Source organism: Tamandua tetradactyla, chromosome 15, assembly GCF_023851605.1.
Source record: "Tamandua tetradactyla isolate mTamTet1 chromosome 15, mTamTet1.pri, whole genome shotgun sequence".
NCBI classification, from domain to species: domain Eukaryota; kingdom Metazoa; phylum Chordata; class Mammalia; order Pilosa; family Myrmecophagidae; genus Tamandua; species Tamandua tetradactyla.
Window position 1 is genome coordinate 27603623 of NC_135341.1, and position 22072 is coordinate 27625694.

At 36.1% G+C, this 22072-nt stretch overlaps 1 protein-coding gene across 7 annotated transcripts in view; it reads left to right on the top strand.

The window, feature by feature from the left end:
- DNAH12 (dynein axonemal heavy chain 12) overlaps positions 1-22072 on the top strand; it is a 313559-nt gene that overhangs the window by 102405 nt on the left and 189082 nt on the right. For all 7 annotated transcript variants that reach the window (XR_013162717.1, XM_077128914.1, XM_077128917.1 and 4 more), the window contains exons 14-17: positions 4704-4829; positions 5678-5812; positions 6146-6339; positions 11192-11435. Coding sequence is in view for 6 of the 7 variants with exons in the window: in XM_077128914.1 (XP_076985029.1) it covers positions 4704-4829; positions 5678-5812; positions 6146-6339; positions 11192-11435 (699 nt within the window). In the remaining variant the exon portion in view is untranslated. The remainder of the gene's footprint in view (positions 1-4703; positions 4830-5677; positions 5813-6145; positions 6340-11191; positions 11436-22072) is intronic.

Here is a 22072-nt window from a genome sequence, read left to right on the forward strand (position 1 = left end):
ACCAGCATACCAAATCCAACAGCACATTAAAAGAATTATGCACCATGATTAAGTAGGATTTATCCCTGGCATACAAAAGATGGTTCAATGTAAGAAAATCAATTATTGTAATCCCACTGTGGTAGTTAGATTCAGTTATCAACTTGGCCAGGTGAAGGTGCCTAGTTCTGTTGCTGCGGACATGAGCCAATGGCATGTGAACCTCATCTGTTGCTGATTAAATCTGCAGTTGGCTAGGAAGCGTGCCTGCTGCAATGAATGATGTTTGATTTAACTGGCTGGTGCTTAAATGAGAGAGCTCAATGCAGCACAGCCCAAGCAGCTCAGCATATCTCATCTCAGCACTAGCAGCTCAGCCCAGGCCTTTGAGACACAGAAAGAAATCAATCGGGGAAAGATGTTGGAACTCAGAGACCTGGAGAGAAGGCCAACAGAGATCACCCTGTGCCTTCCCATGTAAGAAAGAACCTCAGTTGAAAGTTAGCTGCCTTTCCTCTGAAGAACTAATGAAATAAAATCCCCTTTTATTAAAAGCCAATCCATCTCTGGTGTGTTGCATTCTGGCAGGTAGCAAACTAGAATACCCACCAAAGTAACAAAATGAAGGAATAAAAATACATGATCATCTCAGTTGGTGCAGAAAAGGTATTTGACAAAATAAAAAAATGAAATTGTTTTATTTCTTAATAAAAATACTTAGAAAACTAGGAATAGAAGGGAACTCCCTTAACATGATAAAGGCCACATATGAAAGTCCCACTGCTGACATTCTACTTAATGGTGAGAGACTGAGAACTTTCCTTCTAAGATCATGAACAAGACAAGGATGCCCACTCACACCACTGTTAGTGAACAAGAACACTGAAAGTTCTTGCCAGAACAATTATAAGAAAAATAATAAAATGCCCCCAATTTGAGAAGGAATGCATAAAAATTTCTCTATTTGTGGATGACATGGTCTTATATACAGAAATCCTGAAAAATGTGCAACAAAGATCCTCGAGTTAATAAATGAGTTCAGCAAAGTGGCAGGGTACAAGATTGCCCAAATCAGTAGTGTTTCTGTACACTAATAATGAACAATCAGAAGAAGAAATCAAGAAAAAAAACTCCATTTACAATAGCCAATAAAAAATCAAATATCTAGGAATAAATCTAATCCAGGTTGCCAAGGACTTGTCCACAGAAAACTACAAAACGTTGCTAAAAGAAATAAAAGAACACCTAAATAATAGAAAGGCATTCTGTGTTCATGGATATGAAGACTAAATATTATTAAGATGTCAGTTCTACCCAAAGTGATATACTGATTCAAAACAATCCCAATCAAAATTCCAACAATCATTTTTGCTGAAATAGAAAAACCAATCATCAAATATATATGGAATTGTAAAGGGCCCCAAATAGCCAAAGACATTTTGAAAAATAAAAGGTAGATATTGCTAATTGCCATGGTATGGTAAGCCTCAACCAACAGTATTCCTGTAAGCCCTAAAGGATACCCAGGGCTCTATCTGAGACTCTATAAAAGTTTCACTCACTAAGTTTATTTTTCAGAAACTTATAACCTCCAGTTAGTTCCTAGGTGAGATAAGCCTTGAAACCGAGACTTAACAGTCTCTCCAAGAGCATCAACCACTTGCATCCCCCTACTATAATGTCAACACCCCCTTTCAATATGAAAACATTATAATAGCCATTGCTCAAATATCCCTGAAGAGTGGGAGAAGGATCAGAGGAGAAGGAGGAGTTGTATCAGAGAAGATAGGATTTAACAAATGAGTATGACTATTGAATCATTATCTTGATATTTCTTTTTAGTCTCCAGTGCCTTAGAGCAGCTAGAAGGAAATACCTGAAATGGAGGGACTGTAACCCGTACTATACTTTGAAATTTGTTCTAAAACTACTTGTTAAAATGTACTTGAAAATTCATCACTTTTTTGTATATATATATTTCACAATTGAAAAATGTTTAAAAGTTATATATATGAAAACAAAAAAGAATGAAGCTGGAGGACTCACACTTATATTACTAATGTTATAACAAAAGAACAGTAATCAAAACAGCATCGTACTGGCTCAAGGATAGATATATAGACCAATGGAATCAAATTCAGAGCTCAGAAATAAACCTTCATATTTACGTCCAAATGATTTTTGAAAAGAGGGCAAATACCACTTCATTAGGAATGAATAGTCTCTTCAACACATGGTGCTGGGAAAACTGGATATCCATTTGTAAAAGAAAGGAGGAACCCTACCTCAAAGTTTATACAAAAATCAACAATAAATGGATCAAAGACATGAATATAAGAGCCAGAACTATCAACCTCCTAGAAGAAAATGTAGAGAAGCATTTTCAGGACCTTGTGTTTGGCAATGGGTCTTTGGACTTTACACCCAAAACACAAGCAACAACAACAACAACAAAGTTAACTGGGACCTAATTAAAATAAAAAACTTTTGTTCCTCAAATGATTTATCATGAAAGTGAAATGACAGCCTCTACAATGGGAGAAAATATTTGGAAACCCATATATCTGAGAATGGTTTAATATATTCAGAATGTGTAAAGAAATCCTTCAACTTAACAACAAAAGACAAAAAAAAAAGTTTCAAATGGGCAAAATACTTGAATATACATTTTTTTCAAAGAAGATATACAAATGACCAAAAAGCACATGCGAAGATGTTCAATATCATTAGCCATCTGGGAAATGCAAATCAAATCCACAATGAGATACCATTACACACCCGTAAGAATGAAGACTATTTAAAAATGGAAAATTACGAGTATTAGAGAGGATGTGGAGAAATAGGAACACTCATTCATTGCCTGTGGCAATGTAAAATGGTGCAGCCACTGTGGAGGACAGTTTGGTGGTTCCTCACAAAGTTAAGTTTAGTATTACTATATGACCCAGTAATCCCACTACTAGATATATATTCAAAAGAACTGAAAGCAGGGACTTGAACCTACATTTGCACACCAATGTGTACAGCACATTATTTACAATTGCCAAAAGTTACAAGCAACCCTAGTGTCCATCAACCAATGAATGGATAAACAAAATGTGGCCTAGACATACAATGAAATGTTATTCAATGGTAAAGGGGAATGCAATTCTGGTACAAGCAGCAATATGGATGAACCTTGAAGACATTATGTTGATTGAAAAGGACAAAAAGACACATATTATATCATCTCACTGATTTGAAATAATTAGAATAAGCAAACTCATAGAGTCAGAATGTAGAATATGGGTTACCAGGAGATAGCGTGAGGTTGGGAACAGGAAGTTAGGGTTTAAAATGTATGTGGTTCCAACTTGGAATAATGAAAATGTTTTGGTAATGGATGGTGGTGATGGTAGCACAGCATTGTGAATGTAATTAACAATACCAAAATATACATCTGAATGTGGTAAAAAGGGGAAATGTTAGGTTGTGCACATGGTAATAGAATAAAATTTTAAAAAAACATGAAACCATACACTACAGACAGTGAGCCCTAACTTAAACCATGGACTATAGTTAATAGTACAGTTATAAAAATGTACTTTCATCATGTGTAACCAATATACCACACCAATGCAGGGTGTTAATAATAGGGTGGTATATGAGAATACTGTTTTATGCATGAGTGTTCACAAATTCCCTAATAAACAATATTAAAATTCTTGAGTTGATAAGAGTACTTAAGTTGGTTAGATAAATGAATATCCTAGTTCTTTAGAAATATACATGGAAGTATTAAGTATTCAAGGAGCTCAATGTATACAGTCTACTCTCAAAGGTTTATAAAAGAAAGAGATAGATAGATAGAGATTGGTGTATTGACAAATGCATAGAACGATACAACAAATGAGACAAAATGTTAAAAGTTGGTGGATATGTTTATCTTGGTAGGGTGTGTTGGAGTTCTTTCTCTGGTTTTCTTTTTTTCACATGGGCAGGCACCAGGAAATGAAGCCAGGTCTCCCGAGAACTTTGCCACAGATACACCGTGTCCCGCCCTTTCTATGGGTTTTATATTATTTTTTCAAACTTCCTGTACATTTGAAATTATTTCAAAATAAAAAAATTTACTGAACTTGATAATTGTATTTAATGTGATTATATAAGTGAATATTTTTATTTTTATGAAACATACATGGAAGTATTAAGTGGTTGAGGAGCATGATATATGCAACCTACTCTCAAGTGATTAGAAAAAAATGGAGAGGGAGAATAATATAACAACGTGGCAAAATGTTAAAAGTTGGTAAAACTGAGTATCTGGGTAGGGGGCAATATTTTTGTGTAATTTTTACAATTTTCTTATAAGGTTTAAATGATTTCAAAATAAAAAGTTAAACAACAACAAAAAAAGGCAGCAGAGGAAAAGTTGTACTTTTCATCACCTTTTGTAGTCATATACCAGGTGGACCAAGAGTACCCTTGTGTTAAATAAATTGCAAGTGAAAACTTAAAGTTATTTCATTTCCAGTTTAGAAGTATGCATTTGTGTGTTATAAAGCCAAATACATAATTCTGCAGCCATTGAAATACCCAGGTGATTTGATATTTTTAAAATAAAATGACAGTTAATCTCAGTAAAACTGAAATGTAAAAGAGTATTGGAAATTGTTGGCTTTTTCCCTTTACATTGTGCCTTAGGTTTTCTATATGGTGTATTATATCTGGAATTTCTTTTGTAGGAATCTGAACGCCGAATGTCTTACTTTCTAGATGTTTTTCTGTTTCCTCAAGAAGAGTTAGCTTTGAATGCGTCTGTGCTCATGTGGCCTCGGAAGATCAGCCCTATCTTTGATGAAAATGATCAAGTAAGTACATTTTTCAGCATGTACTTTTATATTCTGACATTTTAAGTTCAGTGTCCACATTTACTTTTCATGCGTACTTGCCCTCTACCTTTAAAATGTAACTTCATGTCTGAATGTGTTGTTGGCGGTATTTATCACCCTGTGGGGTCGAGCAGTTAGGCTGAGCTCTAGGGTCTGGCAAGTAGCAGGGCTGATATTAATGAGGTGAGAACCATTATGTAAATCTATGATAATTACAGTAAACACTGTGCTAAGTGTTTTCCATGTATTAAATCATTTAATACCAATGAGGAAAATGAGACAGAAAAGTTAAGTGATTTTCTCAAAATTGCAGAGATATGAAACAGGAGTTTTGTATCAGACTGAATATAACTCAGATTTTTGAAGAAATCACTGTAAGGCAGTTTACCCTGAGTTGGGAGGTATGGTACACTAGTGAAAAGCAAAGGTTTCTGTCAGATAAATCTGGATACTAATCTAGATTATGACTTTTACTGTTTTGTGACCTTGGGATGCCTCTTGACCTCTATAAACCTCAATTTCTTCATTTCTAAGATGTGAATAATGATACCTTCGATAATGCAGGTAAGGTGTTTAATAGGTGCTCGATAAATGGTCGCTTTTTTTATTATTACCCAGAATCTGTTATATAATTGTTTTGAAATTCACATTGGAGATTTAGGGAAATTTATGAGTGGTTTATTATTTTGTATTTTTTACATCAGTCAGTATATACAATTTTTGTACCCATTCTTCCTTCTCTCTATTCAAAGCATTCAGATTTCTGTTTTGATAATGCCTTCCTTTGTAATAAAATAATTAACTTGATTAAATTGTCTTTTAAAAAGATCATCGAGAATGCTAAACATAATAGAGAAAATGATCTAATAGCCAAGAGAGAGAAACTGATTTTGGAAATAGAAAAACAGTCGCGCCGTATGGAAGAGTTAAAAGAATTTGCAGAGCTGGAACGCATGCAACAGGTCTGATTAATTTGTAAGGTAGTAGTTACGGCAGGACCATAGATACAATATAAGACACAGTTACTTAACTTTTAAAATATAGAACATATGGTTACTATGGCAAACAGGGACCTGCCTCTTGGGTCTGGCACGACATTATGTGAATTTTTTTGTAACTTAATCTTCTATTTGTTAAGTAGATAAAATTATACCTTTTTCTCTTTGTTGTAATTTTGTGAAGTTAATTTTTCAAGTGGCTATCTAAAGGCAGGGACATACTCTATGCAATATCATATAATCTTGTTTTTATAACATTTCCTGATTAGTCTCAAGATAAAAATCATTTGCTTTCAGTATGTGACAGATGTAAGACAACTGCAAAAACGTATTCAGGAGTCTGAAGAAGCAGTTCAGTTTATTAATAAAGAAGAGGACCTTTTCAAATGGGAATTGACAAAATATCCTGAATTGGATAAATTGAAAGTTAATATTGAGCCCTATCAGAAGTTTTTTAATTTTGTTTTGAAGTGGCAACGAACAGAAAAACGGTAATTTACATTTCTGTAATAAAAATTAAACAAATGACATGAAAGTATTTGTAAAGTGTAAATTGATTTTATAACCTTGGCTAAATGTTTAAAAGTCAGCATATCCTGAGAGGATTGTATGGTAGCCCATGACAAACTCTGGAATCTGTCCTATAACCACTTTTTGAAGAGTGCTTTAAAAACTTATTTTTTTTATTTCTTTGCTTTGTATATATGTTATACTATACAATAAAAAAAGTCACACACACAAAAAAAGGTCAGCATATCCATCCATTTAAAAGTGAATCAGGCAACTGTCATATGTGAGAAGCATCAAATGCTACTAAGGTACCACTTTACTTTCCAAAATCAATTAACTTAATTTTTTTTTATTAGAGAAGTTGTAGGCTTACAGAGAAATCCTGCAGAAAATAAAGGTTTCCCATATATTCCCCTCAGACATGCAGTTCCCCTATTGTAACACTTTGCATTAATCTGGCACCTTTGTGACAATCGATGAAACCATATTATTATAATTATACTAATAACTGTGGTCCACAGTTTACATCAGTGTTCACTGTGTTGTATAGTCCTATGGTCTTCTTAAAAAATGTATTCTAGTAATATACATATAACCTAAAGTTTTCATTTTTAAACACATTCCAATATGTAATTCAGTTACATTAATTACATTCACAATGTTGTGCAAGCTTCACCATCTCTATTACCAAAACTTTTCCATCACCTCAAACAGAAAATCTGTACCAATTAAGCATTAATTACCAATTCCCTACCCAACCCCAGCCCCTGGTTACCTGTATTTTAGTTTCTGATTCTATGAATTGGCTTATCGTAATTATTTCATATCAGTGAGCTCATACAATATTTGTATTTTGTGTCTGGCTTATTTCACTCAACTTGATGTCTTCAAGGTTAATCCATTGTGTCGCATGTACCAGGACTTCATTTCTTTTTACAGCTGAATAATATTCCATTGTGTTGGGTTCTTTAGGATTTTTGCATCTATATGTATGGGTGAATATACCACATTTTGTGTATACATTCATCTGTTGATGGACGCTTGGGTTCTTCTGGGGTTTTTTTTGGCAATTGTGAATAATGTTGCTTTGGATGTTGTTTTGAAAATATCTGTTAGACTCCCTGCTTTCAATACTTTTGGGTATATCCCAAGAAGTGCGATTGCTGGGTTATATGGAAGTTCTTTTTTTTTTTTTGTATTCTATATGGCAGGGTCACATTTCATTCTCTTTTTGCATGTGAGTATCCTGTTATTGTAGCACCATTTGTTGAGCTTTTGTTTTTGTTAGTTTGTTTGTTTGCTTGCTTGTTTGTTTGTTTTGGTAAGTGCATGGGCCAGGAATATATGGTAGTTCTATACTTGACTTTCTGAGGAACTTCAAAACTATTTTCCACAACAGCTGCACCATTTAACATTCCCACCAACAATGGACTATTATTCCTACTCCCCATCTGCTCTCCAACACTTGTTATTAACTTAAAGAAAAGCTTTATTCATACACCCTACAATCCACCCAACAGGTACAATCAATGGCTCTCAGTATAATCGCAGAGTTGTGCTTTCATTAACACAATTAATTTAAGAATATTTTCATTGCTCCAAAAAGAAAAACCCCTTATCCCTTATACCTCTCTATTATTGACACTTTCCATTGGCGTGGTACCTCTGTTACAATTGTTGGAAGAATATTATAATATTACTGTTCACTATAGTCCATAGTTTGTTTTCGGTATATTTTTCCCATATACCACCTGCGGTAGTTAGGTTCAGGTGTCAACTTGGCCAGGTGAAGGTGCCTAGTTCTGTTGCTGCAGCATGAGCCAATGGCATGTGAAGATCATCTGTCACTGATTACATCTGCAATTGGTTAGGGGGAGTGACTGCTGCAATGAATGATGTTTTGATTTAATTGGTTGGATGCTTAAATGAGAGAGCTCAACATAGCACAGCCTAAGCAGTTTAGTATACTTCACCTCAGTACTCACAGCTCAGCTCAGGCCTTTGGAGATGCAGAAAAAAAATCACCCCAGGTAAAACTGTTGGAATTCAGAAGCCTGGAGAGAAGGCCAGCAGAGATCACCTTGTGCCGTCCCGTGTAAGAGAAAATCTCAGATGAAAGTTAGCTGCCTTTCCTCTGAAGAACTATATGTTTTTAACTAAATAAAATCCCCTTTTATTAAAAGCCAATCTATCTCTGGTGTGTTGCATTCTGGCAGACTTAGGAAACTAAAAACACCACCCTATTATTAACACCTTGTAATCATGGCATACATTTATTCTAGTTGGAATAATGGAAGAACATTCTCATATTTTTATTAACCACCTTCATCATCCACAACAGGATTCACTATGAATATACAATCCCATGTCTCATTCTCTAGCTTTCCTTCTAGTGATATACACAATGCTAGAAGTGCATTTCCCCTTTCAACTACATCACACATATGATTCAGCGCTATTAATTATACTCAATAATGTGCTATTATCACTTCTAACCATTTCCAAATGCTTACCATAAACCTAATCAGAAATTGCCACAAATTAAAAATCAGCTCACCATTCTCTACCCCCATTCTATCTCCTGATAACCTATATTCTAGTTTCTAACGCTATGAGTTTGCTTATTATAATTAGCTCATATTAGTGAGATCATACAATATTTGTCTTTTTGTTCCTGGATGATTTCATCAATAATATGTCCTCAACTTCATCAATGTTGACACATATTTCAGGACTTCATTCCTTCTTCCTACTGACTAATATTCCATGTATAATATACTATATTTTGTTTATCCATTTAATAGTTCATGGACACTTGGGTTGTTTTCACATTTGGGCAACTGTTAATAATGCAGCTGTGAACATCAGTGTGCCAATGTTTGTTTTCAATTCTTCTAGGCAAATATTTAGTAGTGGGATTATCAGATTATATGGCAGTTCTATATTTAGCTCCCTGTGGAACCACCAAACTGTCCTTTATAGTAGGTTTGCCAGTCTACGTTCCCACCAGTAGTAAATGAGTGTTCCTTTTCTCCACATCCTTTCCAACACTTGTAGTTTTCTGTTTGTTTAATAGCGGCTGTCCTAGTAGATGTGAAATATCTCATTTGGTTTTGATTTGCGTTTCTCTACTAGCTAGTGATATTGAACACCTTTTCATGTGCTTTTTAGCCATTTGTATTTCCTCTCCAGGAAAATGTCTGTTAAAGACTTTTGCCTATATTTTAATTGGATTTAGTTTGACTTTTCATTGTTGAGTTGTAGGATTTCTTTATATATTCTGAATATAAGACACCTATCAGATATGTGGTTTCCAAATATTTTCTCCCATTGTCTAGGCTGCCTTTTCACATTTTATGCTAAGTCCTTTGAAACACAAAGGTCTTCGATTTTGTGTTTTTCTTTCATTGCTTTTGCTTTTGTGTGTAAAGTCTAAGAAACCACCACATGCCACAGGATCTTGAAGATGCTTCCTTACATTTTCTTCTAGGAGTTTTTATGGTCCTGGCTCTTATATTTAGGCCTCTGATCCATTTTGAGTTAATTTTTGTACAAAGCGTGAGCTTTCTTGTGAATTTTTTTGTACTTTCTATATATAGGATCATGTCATCTGCAAATAGCGAAAGTTTTACTTCTTCCCTTCCAATTTGGATGCCTTTTATTTCTTTTTCTTGCTTAACTGATCTGACTAGAAGTTTCAGTACAATGTTGAATAACAGTGGTGATAATGGACATCCTTGTCTTTTTTCCTATCTTAGAGGGAAAGCTTTCACTCTTTCAAGATTGAGTGTGATGTCAGTTATGGTTTTTTTCATATATTCCCTTCATCATGTTGATGAGATTACCTTCTATTCCTATATTTTGAAGTGTTCTTTATCATGAAGGTGTGCGAGATTTTGTCAAATGCCTTTTTTTCATTTTTATCTTTTTTTAAAAATTTTGGTTTTGTAAATGCCTTTTTTTTTAAAAATCTCTGTTTTTGTTTGCTAATGCTGCTGGAATGCAAAACACCAGAAATGGGTTGGCTTTTATAAAGGGAATTTATTAAGTTACAAGCTACAGTTCTAAGGCTAAGAAAATGTCTAAGGCATCCAGAGAAAGACTCAAGAAAGGCCTGTGACATCCGGAATACCTCTGCCAGCTGGGAAAACACCTGGCTTGCATCTACTGGTCCTTTGGCTTCTGATTTCAAACAACTTCCCCTGAAGGCATTTTCTTTCTTCATCTCTAAACATTTCTGTCTTTATTGGCTCTCAGCTTTTTCCAAAATAGTTCCCTCTTAAAGGACTTCAATAAGTCGATTAAGGCCCACCCTGAATGGGTAGAGTCACATCTCCATGGAACCCACTTTATCAAAAGGTCCCACCCACAATTGGATGGGTCACATATCCATGGAAACAGCTTAATAAAAAGATCCCACCCTAAACAATGTATCTGCTCCCACAAGATTGGATCAGGAAAAAAAATGACTTTTCTTGGGTACACAACAGTCTCAAACTATCATAGTCTCCTTTGAGACAAGTTACCTTTTTATGTAATCAATTTACTTGACTAATGTTTATACAAAGAAAATTAGAAGTGTGGAGTCAAATCTGCATTTTATTTGGTTACCTTTAGTTGACCATTTTATAAATCTGAAGCATGTTTTTAGCCCAAGCAGCATAACTGACAGTATGTTTTAGTCCTGTTTCTCAGCCAGCAGCTCTTTCTGTGTAATGTTCTTGCCCTCTGTAATTTCTCTTACAAAATGAAAATTCCAGCCTAAATCATCTCTAAAGTTCCTTCAAACTCCCAAACTCTCCAAGTTTAGCGCTAATGTTCCTTACATTTCAGGTGGATGGATGGAGGCTTTTTGGATCTCAATGGGGAAGGCATGGAAGCTGATGTAGATGAGTTTTCTCGAGAAATTTTTAAAACACTGAAATTTTTCCAAATGAAGGAAAAGAAAGAATTACAAGAAAAAAGAAAATTGGCAAAAAGACGATCTCTGGAAGAAGAGAAACCTGAAGAAGAACCAAAAGAGAATCCTATAATTACTATGTGTTCTACAGTAATGGAGCAGATAAAAGTATTTAAGGTATGAAAATATTTAATGGCCTTTGAATAGTATTGGTATCTTCTCAACTTTCTATTGCCTATTATATAAAATATAATATCTATCCTCTGGTCTTACACTTTGTTTATAATAGTAGTCTAATTGTCTGTAGAATGGATTTGTTGAGCATTTAGCCAATCTCATTTTCAGTGGGCATCTGACTAAAGATGAGCCAATCCCAATATAACATTTCTCTAGCCATTGTCTTTGGTTCAGGGATAGGCAAGTGACTCAAACTGAGCCAATCAAAGTTCACCCTAAAATTTTTGAACTTGGGCTAGGAAAGGAAGCCTCTTTTCCTCTATTCACAAAATGTAACAATAAGTGTTGAGAGCTACTTTTGGTCACAGAGTAAGTGGTTTTAAAAAGTGACATTGATACTTAAAAGAGGAAATAAAAGAAGGAGATGTGATTGTCTTCTCTCGTCTGAGTTTCAGGATTATAGAAGCATTTATATATCTTTCCTGTTTCATTTTGAACATGCTAATAGAGAGCTTTCTTGAATTATTTGTTTTCACGTTGCCCAGTCTGTATCGCATCTCTGCCTGTTGTAATCAAAGTAGTACAGCCTAATAAAGATATTGAGGGAAAATCATCAGAAAAGAAAATAATATTCTTAAGATCTTTCCTATCCTCAACTTCTTGGTCAAGTTCTTACTCACTCCCACCCTTTCGTTCCAGGCATCTGTACTATGAAAAACTGAGGGTTCAGCTTTGGGAGGAAGTGGTGAGGGCAGAGAAAGGTGATTCTCAGCTTTTGAATCAGATATTTATGTATCTCTGACCTTTCATTGTTCAATCACCTCATCTTTATTAAAGACTAAAGCACTGCTCTTGAGGACAGTATATGGAAAAGGCTGATTGGGTGATGGATAGCAGCCTTATTTGGGGTAGATCAAGAAAAAGACATGCCATCTCATCTGGCAATGGTGGGGCAAAGGGTTCCTCAGGTCCACGGAAGGCAGTAGAAGATTGCTCAGACCTGATATAGCATATTGCACAGCTCACTGAATATAACACAAAATAAGCATTTGAAAAACAGAGAAAGACTTCACCATTGTTTGTGATTTACAATAATTAAATTAAATGAACATAATGAAATAGCCTACCATTAATCCAGAAAAATTAAAACTTTGAAATGAGATCATAGCTATTTTTTTCAGGATGGATATATTTTTTAAATTTGGCATTTGCAAAGCACTTAGAAAGAGAAGGATTTTGAGCCCATAGAAACCATTGACCCATAGACTTTGATTCTTAAGAATTGACCTGGAACAGACTGATAGAGCTATTTTTCAGGTACTAATGAAGAGAAATAGAATGATATGGAAGCAAAACAAAGCTGAATTCAGACAACGTGGTCTATTACTGAATCCATGCTTTATTGTTTCTTGATGAAACTGTGTAAATCATTCCCTTCATAGAACAATCCTTGATGAATAGACAACACTATAATTATTAGCTACAGTCATATAAAGAGTGTAAGAAATTAGTAGGAAAGACCACTTAGCCCATGCTAAGGACAGCAGTAAAAGATGGCAGTTAGTTGTGAAAGCCATACTTATACTACTGTTCTTCACTTGGTACCAGCATACCTTGGGCAAGATATTTAGCCTTTCTGCTTCTTGTAACAAGAGGATAATAACACTTTTAGTGACAGTTCAATAATGTATCCAGTTTCCCAAGGCTGCAGTGGCAGTGGTTCTAGCAGCAATGGCAACTGTCCAGTTAGCATGCCTAGACTGCAAACTGTCATGTGCCCTGTAATGGCACAGATCAGGTCTGTGATGAGATTTTAAGCATTGTTCCTGGCTGTGTCTAGCCCTCTCAGAGATTCCATGAGTTGCCTAAATTTTTTTAAACAGCTACCTAAAAATTATTTCTCAATGTACAATACATTTATGTGATTCAAAAAAAAACATAAAAAGATAGATCAGGAAACTCTTCCTTGTTTTCCCACCCTCACAACTCAGATGACCACTGTTATTCTTTTTTTTCTTTTTTTTTACATAAGCAGGCACTGGGAACCAAACCCAGGTCTCTGGCATGGCAGGCAAGAACTCTGCCAGTGAGCCACCATGGCCAACCCATAACCACTGTTATTCTTTCCTGCATGGTTTCCGATGTGAAATTGGCACTCAATCTAATTTAGACTTCCTTTTATGTAACATGTTGCTTTTCTCATCCAGCTTTGAGATCTCTCTCCTGTCCTTTGCATTCAATAATGTGATTAATATATGATGAGATACATATATATATATATGCATATTCATGTCTTTTGCTAAGTTTTGGAAGTTCCTCATCATTATTTCTTTGAATATTCCTTCTGCCCCTTTCTTTCTTTCTGCGTATTTTGGGACACCGATAGTGCATTATTGGTGTGCTTGAAGTGTCCCAGAGGTGTCTTAGGCTTTTTTTGCTTTTTGTATTTCTTTTTTCTTTCTGCTCTTCAGTCTGACTCATTTCAAGTGTCTTGTCTTCAAGTTCACTGGTTCTTTCTTCTGCCAGCTCCAATCTGCTCTTAAAACCCTGCTGGGAATTTTTCATTTCAGTTTTTGTAACATTCAACTTCAATAGTTTTGTCTGATTCCTTTATAAATTTCTGTTGGTTCCTTTTTATAATCTCTATATCCTTTCTAAGACTCTCAAGTTGCTCATTCATTGTTTTCCTGATATTCTTTAGTGCTCTCTCTGTATTTTCCTTTGTCTACTTGAGCATTTTTTATTTTTTGGCATGGGCAGGCTCTGGGAATCAAACCTGGGTCTCCGGCATGGCAAGAGCGAATTCTGCCACTGAGCCAAGATTGCACCGCCCTCCTTGAACGTTTTTAAAATGCCTTTTTTAGAGGCCTTATTTGGTATTGTGCTGGTTTGAAAGGATGTATGCCCCCTAGAAAAGCCATGTTTTAATCAAAATCCTGTTTCATAAAGGTAGAATAATCCCTATTCAATACTGTATGTTTGAAACTGTAATCAGATCATCTCCCTGGATGATGTGATTTAGTTAAGACTGGTTGTTAAACTGGATTAGGTGACAACATGTCTCCACCCATTTGGGTGGGTCTTAATTGGTTTACTGGAGTACTATAAAAGAGGAAACATTTTGGAGAATGGGAGGTTCAGAGAGAGCAGAGAATGCTGCAGCACCACGAAGCAGAGTCCAACAGCCAGAGACCTTTGGAGATGAAGAAGGAAAATGCCTCCCGGGGAGCTTCATGAAACAGGAAGCCAGAAGAAGAAGCTAGCAGATGACACTGTGTTTGTCATGTGTCCTTCCAGGTAAGAGAGGAACACTGACCGTGTTCACCATGTGCCTTTCCAGATGAGAGAGAAATTCTGACTGTGCTCACCATGTGCCCTTCCACTTAAGAGAGAAACCCTGAACTTCATCGGCCTTCTTGAACCAAGGTATCTTTCCCTAGATGCCTTTGATTGGACATTTCTATAGACTTGTTTTGATTGGGACATTTTCTCGGCCTTAGAACTATAAACTAGCAACTTATTAAATTCCCCTTGTTAAAAGCCATTCTTTTTCTGGATATTGCATTCTGGCAGCTACAAACTAGAACAGGTATGCCCACATTCTTGTCTTCTTCATTGGTGTTTTCTGGATTTTTATCCTCTTTCTTTGGATGGGTCATCCTGTTTCTTTACTTCTGTTGTACTTTTTGTTGCACACTGTACATTTTACTATTTTTAAATGTTAGCTTTGGGATTTATTCCCAAAAGATATTCCCAAAGATATCTTCTATCTGTTACTTAGTTTTGTAAGAAGCTGATGATATGACAGATATTTTCTTGAGTTTCAGCCCTCCTGTCAGGAAGGTCTGCTCAAGGCAAGTTCAGTGTGCAGGGTTTTCCCTGTCTTTCTGAATTTGGATAGTGCCCTGGTTTTTGGCTTGTTAGCTGTTTTTGAATTCCCCTACATTTTGGTTTTCAAATGCTGCCAGAATGCAATATACCAGAATTATGAAGTGGATTTATTAAGTTACAATTTTACAGTTTTAAGGTCTTAAAAATGTCCAAACTAAGGCATCCAGAGAAAGATTCCTTGATTCTGAAGAAAAGCCAAATGACATCTGGGATTTTTGTCAGCTGGGAAGGCACGTGGCTAGCATCTGAGGTCCTTCCTTCTGGTTCATTGCTTTGTACTTCTGATTCTAGTGAATTCCTCTCTAAGCTTCTGTGGGCCCTCACTTAGCTTCTCTGGGGCAAAACTCTGGGTTCTGCCTTGCTTAACATCTCATGGAAAGGCATGTGGCAATGTCTGCTGGGCCCTTCTTCTGACTTCTGGTTACAAACGTCTCTCACCTGCTGTGAGTCCTGGCATTTTCCTCAGCATCTTCAAATGTCTGCATGCCAGCTTTCTCCAAAATGTTTCCTCTTTTAAAGGATTCCAGTAAACTAATTAAGACCCATCTTGAATAGGCAGAGCCACATCTTCATCTAGTCAAAAGGTCACACCTACAATTGGGTGTGCTATGTCTCCGTGGAAACAACCTAATCAAGAGATCCCACCCTACAATATTGGATCAGGATAAAAAGAACATGGCTACCCCACAAGACTGGGTCAGGATTAAAAGAACATAGCTTTTCTAAGGTACATTATAGTTTCAAACCAACACACCTTCTTTACAGGAGTTTGGTTGTCTCTTCTGTTTCCAGGAGACAGAATCCCCCCTCCTGAGTGTTTGAAGCCTGCAGGCCTTTGTCCCAGGATGTCTGCCTCTGTGGTTTTTTACATTCTTCTTACTCTCTCAAGCTGCTTTTGCCTAAAGGGCAGATTCTGGGAGGAGAGCATAACGGAGAGGGCTTTCCCAATTCACTCTTTCTAAGCCAAAATAGGGCCAGAGACCTACTAATGGGGCACAGACTAGCTCCACTTTGCCCAAGGGAGAGTATCAGGAAGATCACCAAGAGCTTTTCTGACAGGTCCCCAAAGGTGGGCTTTCCTGGCCTGCCCAGCAAATGCAGCCTTTCAGCTAACCATTCCCTGAAACCCTATAGAAAGTGCAATGTCTTTAAGTTTTCACTGCTACCTGCACCTGTTGGGGTGGGTTTGAACAATACATTCCCTCAGAGTTGGGCCCTCAACAATCCAAATTTGCTAATCAAAAGCCATGATCAGTGATCAGCAGTTCCCACCCCTTTTCTTGGGGAGTAGGATTTTTATATCCCTTTTACGTCCCCTGTCTAGCTGCTGGACTTCAAGTAGCCTGCTGTTAGAGTGGGGGTATGGGCACTGGTAACTTCCATGTGGAAAGAGTACTTTAATATTGTTTACCATAATTTATCAATCTCTTCCTCCTGCTCTTCCTGGGTTGCTGTACAATGTTATTTCTGGCCTCTGGAGTTTGAAAATAATTGTTTCAGACAGTTCCTGCCTATTTGATAGTTATTTTGGTAGAGGGACAGAATCTTGGAGTTCCCTACTCTGCCATCTTCCTGTCATTAGTTTTTTTTCTTCCCCTGTGGTGGTATTTGCCACACAGAAGCTTTAAACCTCATATAGCTAATCTATGTTTTTTTTTTTCTTTATGACTGCTGGTTCTTGACTTGTAGTTAGAAATTCCTTCCCAACTCCAATATAATGTTTTCTCTATACACTTTTCTTCTTCTTTCTCCATGCTCTTTTATAGTTTATTATTTGCTTATGTATATACATATAAAGAATTGTTGAGGTTATGTTCGGGGAATGTTGGTATGTAATTTTCTTTTCTTGTAATGTCTTTGTCAGAGTTTGGTATCAAGGTTATGTTAGCCACATAAAGCAACTGGGAATGTTTTATCTCCTCCTTGATTTTCTGAAAGTTTTGTGAAACATTGTTTTTGTTTCATTTTTAAATATTTTACAGAATTCACCAGTGAAACTATTGGTTGAATTTTGTGGGAAGGAGTTTGATAACAGATTCAATTTATTTAATAGATAATATGGTGTGCCAGTCAGGGTCTCAAGAGAAACAGAACTAAGAGTATATATATATTTGATTTATTTTTAAAAATTTAAGGAATTGGCTTCTGTGATTGTAGGAGCTGGAAGCTGAAATCTATAAGGCAGGCCGTCAGGCTGTAGACTCAGACTAGAGTTGCTACTACAGTTTTGAGGCAGAATTTCTTCTCCAGGAAACCTCACTTTTTTCTCATAAGGCCTTCAAGTGATTGGATGAGACTCACCCGCATTTTTTAGGGTAATCTCCTTTATCTACTTTTTGTAGATGTTAACCACAGTCACAAAATACCTTCACAAAAATGCTAGATTTTTGTTTGGTTAAATTACTGGATACTACACCCTAGCCAAGTTGACACATAACTAAGCATCACATAGGTATAGTCAGATTTTCTGATAATTGTTAATTTTGTGTCAATATTTCAAGGAATCTGTCCATTTCTTCTGAACTGTCGAATTTGTCACCATGAAATTCTTCATAATGTCCCTTTATTATCCATTAATGCCTTTAGAATCCATGTGATAACTCCTTTTTCATTTCAAATGTTGATAATTTTTTATTTCATATGTAAATTAGTCTAGTTAGGGATTTAGCTATAATTTATTGTTAATATTTAAGTCTTCAATCTATTTTTTTTTTACATGGGCAGGCACTGGGAATCAAATCCGGGTCCTCAGGCCTGGCAGGCAAGCACTCTTACCTGCTGAGCCACCGTGGCCCGCCCTTCAATCTATTTTTAATGAACCTAGATGATATTCATCTTTTTCTTTGTTATCACTGCTATTCATTAGCCCTGTCATTATCAGCAATGCATTATCACAATCACCTCTGGAAGTCATCTTGAGGTGAAAGATAAATAGAAATTTTCCATAATCACTGATAATCTCACTGTATTTTTTCTTTGCTAGTTCTTCCTATTTCCCCAACCTCTTTTTTTTTCAATTCAATGGTTTTTAATTGAGATATAATTATCCAAAGTATACAATTATTGGTTCACAGTATCATCATAAAACTGTGCATTCATGGTTACAACCTATTTTAAAACATTTTCATTACTCCAAAACCAAATAAAAATAAAAGTAAGAAAGAACACCCAAAACATCCTGTGTCCCCATTCCCCCATTGTTTATTAATTTTATGTCTTTATTTTCTTACTCATCTGTCTATACACTGGATAAAAGGAGTATCAGTCACAAAGTTTTCACAATCACACCTTCACACCTTAAAAGCTCTATAGTCATCTTCAAGAATCGAGGCTATTGGATTACAGTTCAACAGTTTCAGGTATTTCCCTCTAGCCACGTCAATATACCAAAAACTGAAAAGGAATATCTATTACTACACAAGAATAACTTCTAGAAAGATTTCTAGACTCTATTTGAAATTTATCAGCCCCTGAAAATTTATTTTGCTTCATTTCTCTTCTCCCTTTTGGTCAAGAAGGCTTTTTCACTCCCATGATGCCAGGGCCAGGCTCATCCCCGGGTGTCATGTCCCACATTGCCAAGGGGATTTATGCCCCTGGGAGTCCCATGTAGAGGGGAGGGCAGTGAGTTCACCTATGGAGTTGGCTTAGTGCAAAAGAATACATCTGAGCAAAAACAGAGGTTCTCTGGGGATGACTCTTAGGCATAACCATAAGCTTCTCCTTTGTAGGAATAAGTTTCATAAGGGCAAACCCTAAATGCTGACTTTTATAGCTGCAGAACTCTAATTCTGAGTCTCAGATGCCACACAAATACCCAAAGTTCCATGGAATGACCAGTTTATACACAGAGTTCATCATCTCAGAATTTAGAAGTAACATTTACAACTCTAGAGTAGATAATCTCTACTGTAAGAGCTTACAATCTAGGAACCTTCACAATAGGTATTCCCCTGATAACCTATACTCTTCAGTTCAGTACTCAGTGTTTGCACATTATAGTTAGTTCATATTAGTGAGGTATAATAATATCGTCTTCTTGTTTCTGTCTTACTTCATTCAACATACTGTCCTCAAGTTTCATTCACTTGGTTGCATGCCTCATGAACTTATTCCTTCTTACAGCTGCTCAATATTCCACTGTATGTATGCACTTCAGTTCTTCCTTCCATTTTTCAGTTGATGTACCCTTAGGTCAGTTCTATCCATTGCAAATAGAACACTGCTGCCATAAATACCAGTATACAAATGTCCATTCATGTTCCCGTTCTCAGTTCCTCCAAGGATACCTAACTATAGGGTTGCAAGATCATATGGCAACCCAACCCTAGCCTCCTATGGAGCCATCACACTGCCCTCCAGAAGGGCTGCACCACACTACTTCCCTACCAACAGGGAATAGATATGTCACTCTCACCACATTTTCTCCAGCACTTGTATCTTTCTGTTCATTTTTAAACAATTTTATGCACACATCGTACAATCCAACCTATGGAAAAAAGACAGCGGTTCCTGGTATAATCCAGTAGCCATGCCTTCACCACCACAATCTATATGAGGCATTTAATCACCATTGTTATTCACTCTAGGCATCACTAAGTTATACCGTCACAGTCTTTAACCTCTAACTGTGGCATCATGCATGCCCAGCCCTCCTCATTCAACCACACTCACACTCAACTTTGTACTTCATACTTACAATATCATGCTATCCTCTGGTAGTATTGTGCTTTCCATTTCTGGATCTTTACAATCAGTCTGTTGAACATTCTGTATTCCTTCAGCATCAAATTCATCTCTACCCTCTTTCTAGCTCCTGATAACCTGTGTTTTAAACTTTAACTCACAAAGTTCATTCATTAATGTTAGTTCATATTAATGAGACCAAACACTAATTTATTTTATTTTATTTCTGGTTAATTTCACTCACTGTAATGTCCTCAAAGTTCATCCACATTATTATATGCTTCGTGACTTTATTCTGTCTTATAATTGAATAAAATTCCATCATATGTGTAGACCACAGCACGTTTATTCACTCTTCCATTGATGGACATTTGAGCTACTTCCATCTCTTGGCAATTGAAAATAATATCAGTATAAACATTGGTATGCAAATGTTGGCTTGTATCTTTGTCTTCAGTTCCTCCAAACATATACCTAGTAATGGGATTGCTGGATCATATGGCAATTCTATACTTAGCTTTCTGAGGAGCCACCAAACTTCCTTCAAGAGCAATTGCACCATTCTACATTCCCAACAACAATGAATATGTGTGACTTTTTCTCCACATCCTCTCCAGCACTTGTCTTTTCTGTTGTTGTTTTTTTATATAATGGCCATTCTAGTAGGTATGAGATGATATGTCATTGTGGATTTGATTTGCCAGTGATATTGAACATCTAATAGCCAATGATGTTGAACATATTTTCATATGTTTTTGAGCCATTTGCATTTCCTCTTCAGAAAAGTGTCTGTCCATGTCTTTTGCCCATTTTTGAATTGGGTGGTTTGTCTTTTTGTTGATTAGTTATAGGATCTCTTTATATATTCTGATATTAAACCCTTATCTGATATAAGGTTTCCAAATGTTTTCTACCATTGCATCAGATGCCCTTATACTTTTTTTTTTTGGTTTTTAAAATATATTTTTGATATTGTGTCTTTAAAAAAATTTTTTTAAACATAACAACATACAAACATGAACATTCTTACCATATGATCATTCCATTCTTGGTGTATAATCAATAACTCACAATATCATCACATAGTTGTATATTCATCACCATGATCATTTCTTAAAATATTGCATCAATTCAGAAAAAGAAATAAAAAGAAAAAACTCATACACACCATACCCATTACTCCTCCCTCTCATTGACTATTAGTATTTCCATTTACACAATATATTTTAGCCTTTGTTTCCCCTATTTTTTTGTATACCTCTTACCACTCCCTTTCATTGATCACTAGCATTTCAATCTACTAAATTTATTTTAACATTTGTTCCCCCTATTATTTATTCATTTTTAATCCATATGTTTTACTCATCTGTCCATACCATAGATAAAAGAAGCATGAGACCTAAGGTTTTCACAGTCACACAGTCACATTGCAAAAGCTATATCATTATATAATCATTTTCAAGAAACATGGTTACTGGAACACAGCTCTATATTTTCAGGCACTTCCCCCCAGCCTCTTCCAATATTCCTTAACTAAAAAGATGATATCTATATAATGCATAAGAATAACCTCCAGGATAACCTCTCGACTCTGAAATCTCTCAGCCATTGACGCTTTATTTTGTTTCATTTCTCTCTTCCCCCTTTTGCTCGAGAAGGTTTTCTCAATCCCTTGATGCTGAGTCCCAATTCATTCTAGGATTTCTGTCCCATGTTGCCAGGAAGTTTTACACCCCTAGGAGTCATGTCCCATTTAGAGAGGGGGAGGGCAGTGAATTTGCTTGTCATGTTGGCTGGAGAGAGAGGCCACATCTGAGCAACAAAAGAGGTTTTCTGGTGGTGACTCTTAGGCCTAATTTTAAGTAGGCTTAGCCTATCCTTTGCGGGGATAAGTTTCATATGAATAAACCCCAAGATTGTGGGCTCAGCCTATTGCTGGTTGTCCCCACTGCTTGTGAGAATATCAGGAATTTTCCACATGGGGAAGTTGAATTTTCCCCCTTTCTCACCATTCCCTCAAGGGGACTTTGCAAATATGTTTTTATTCACTGTTCAAATCA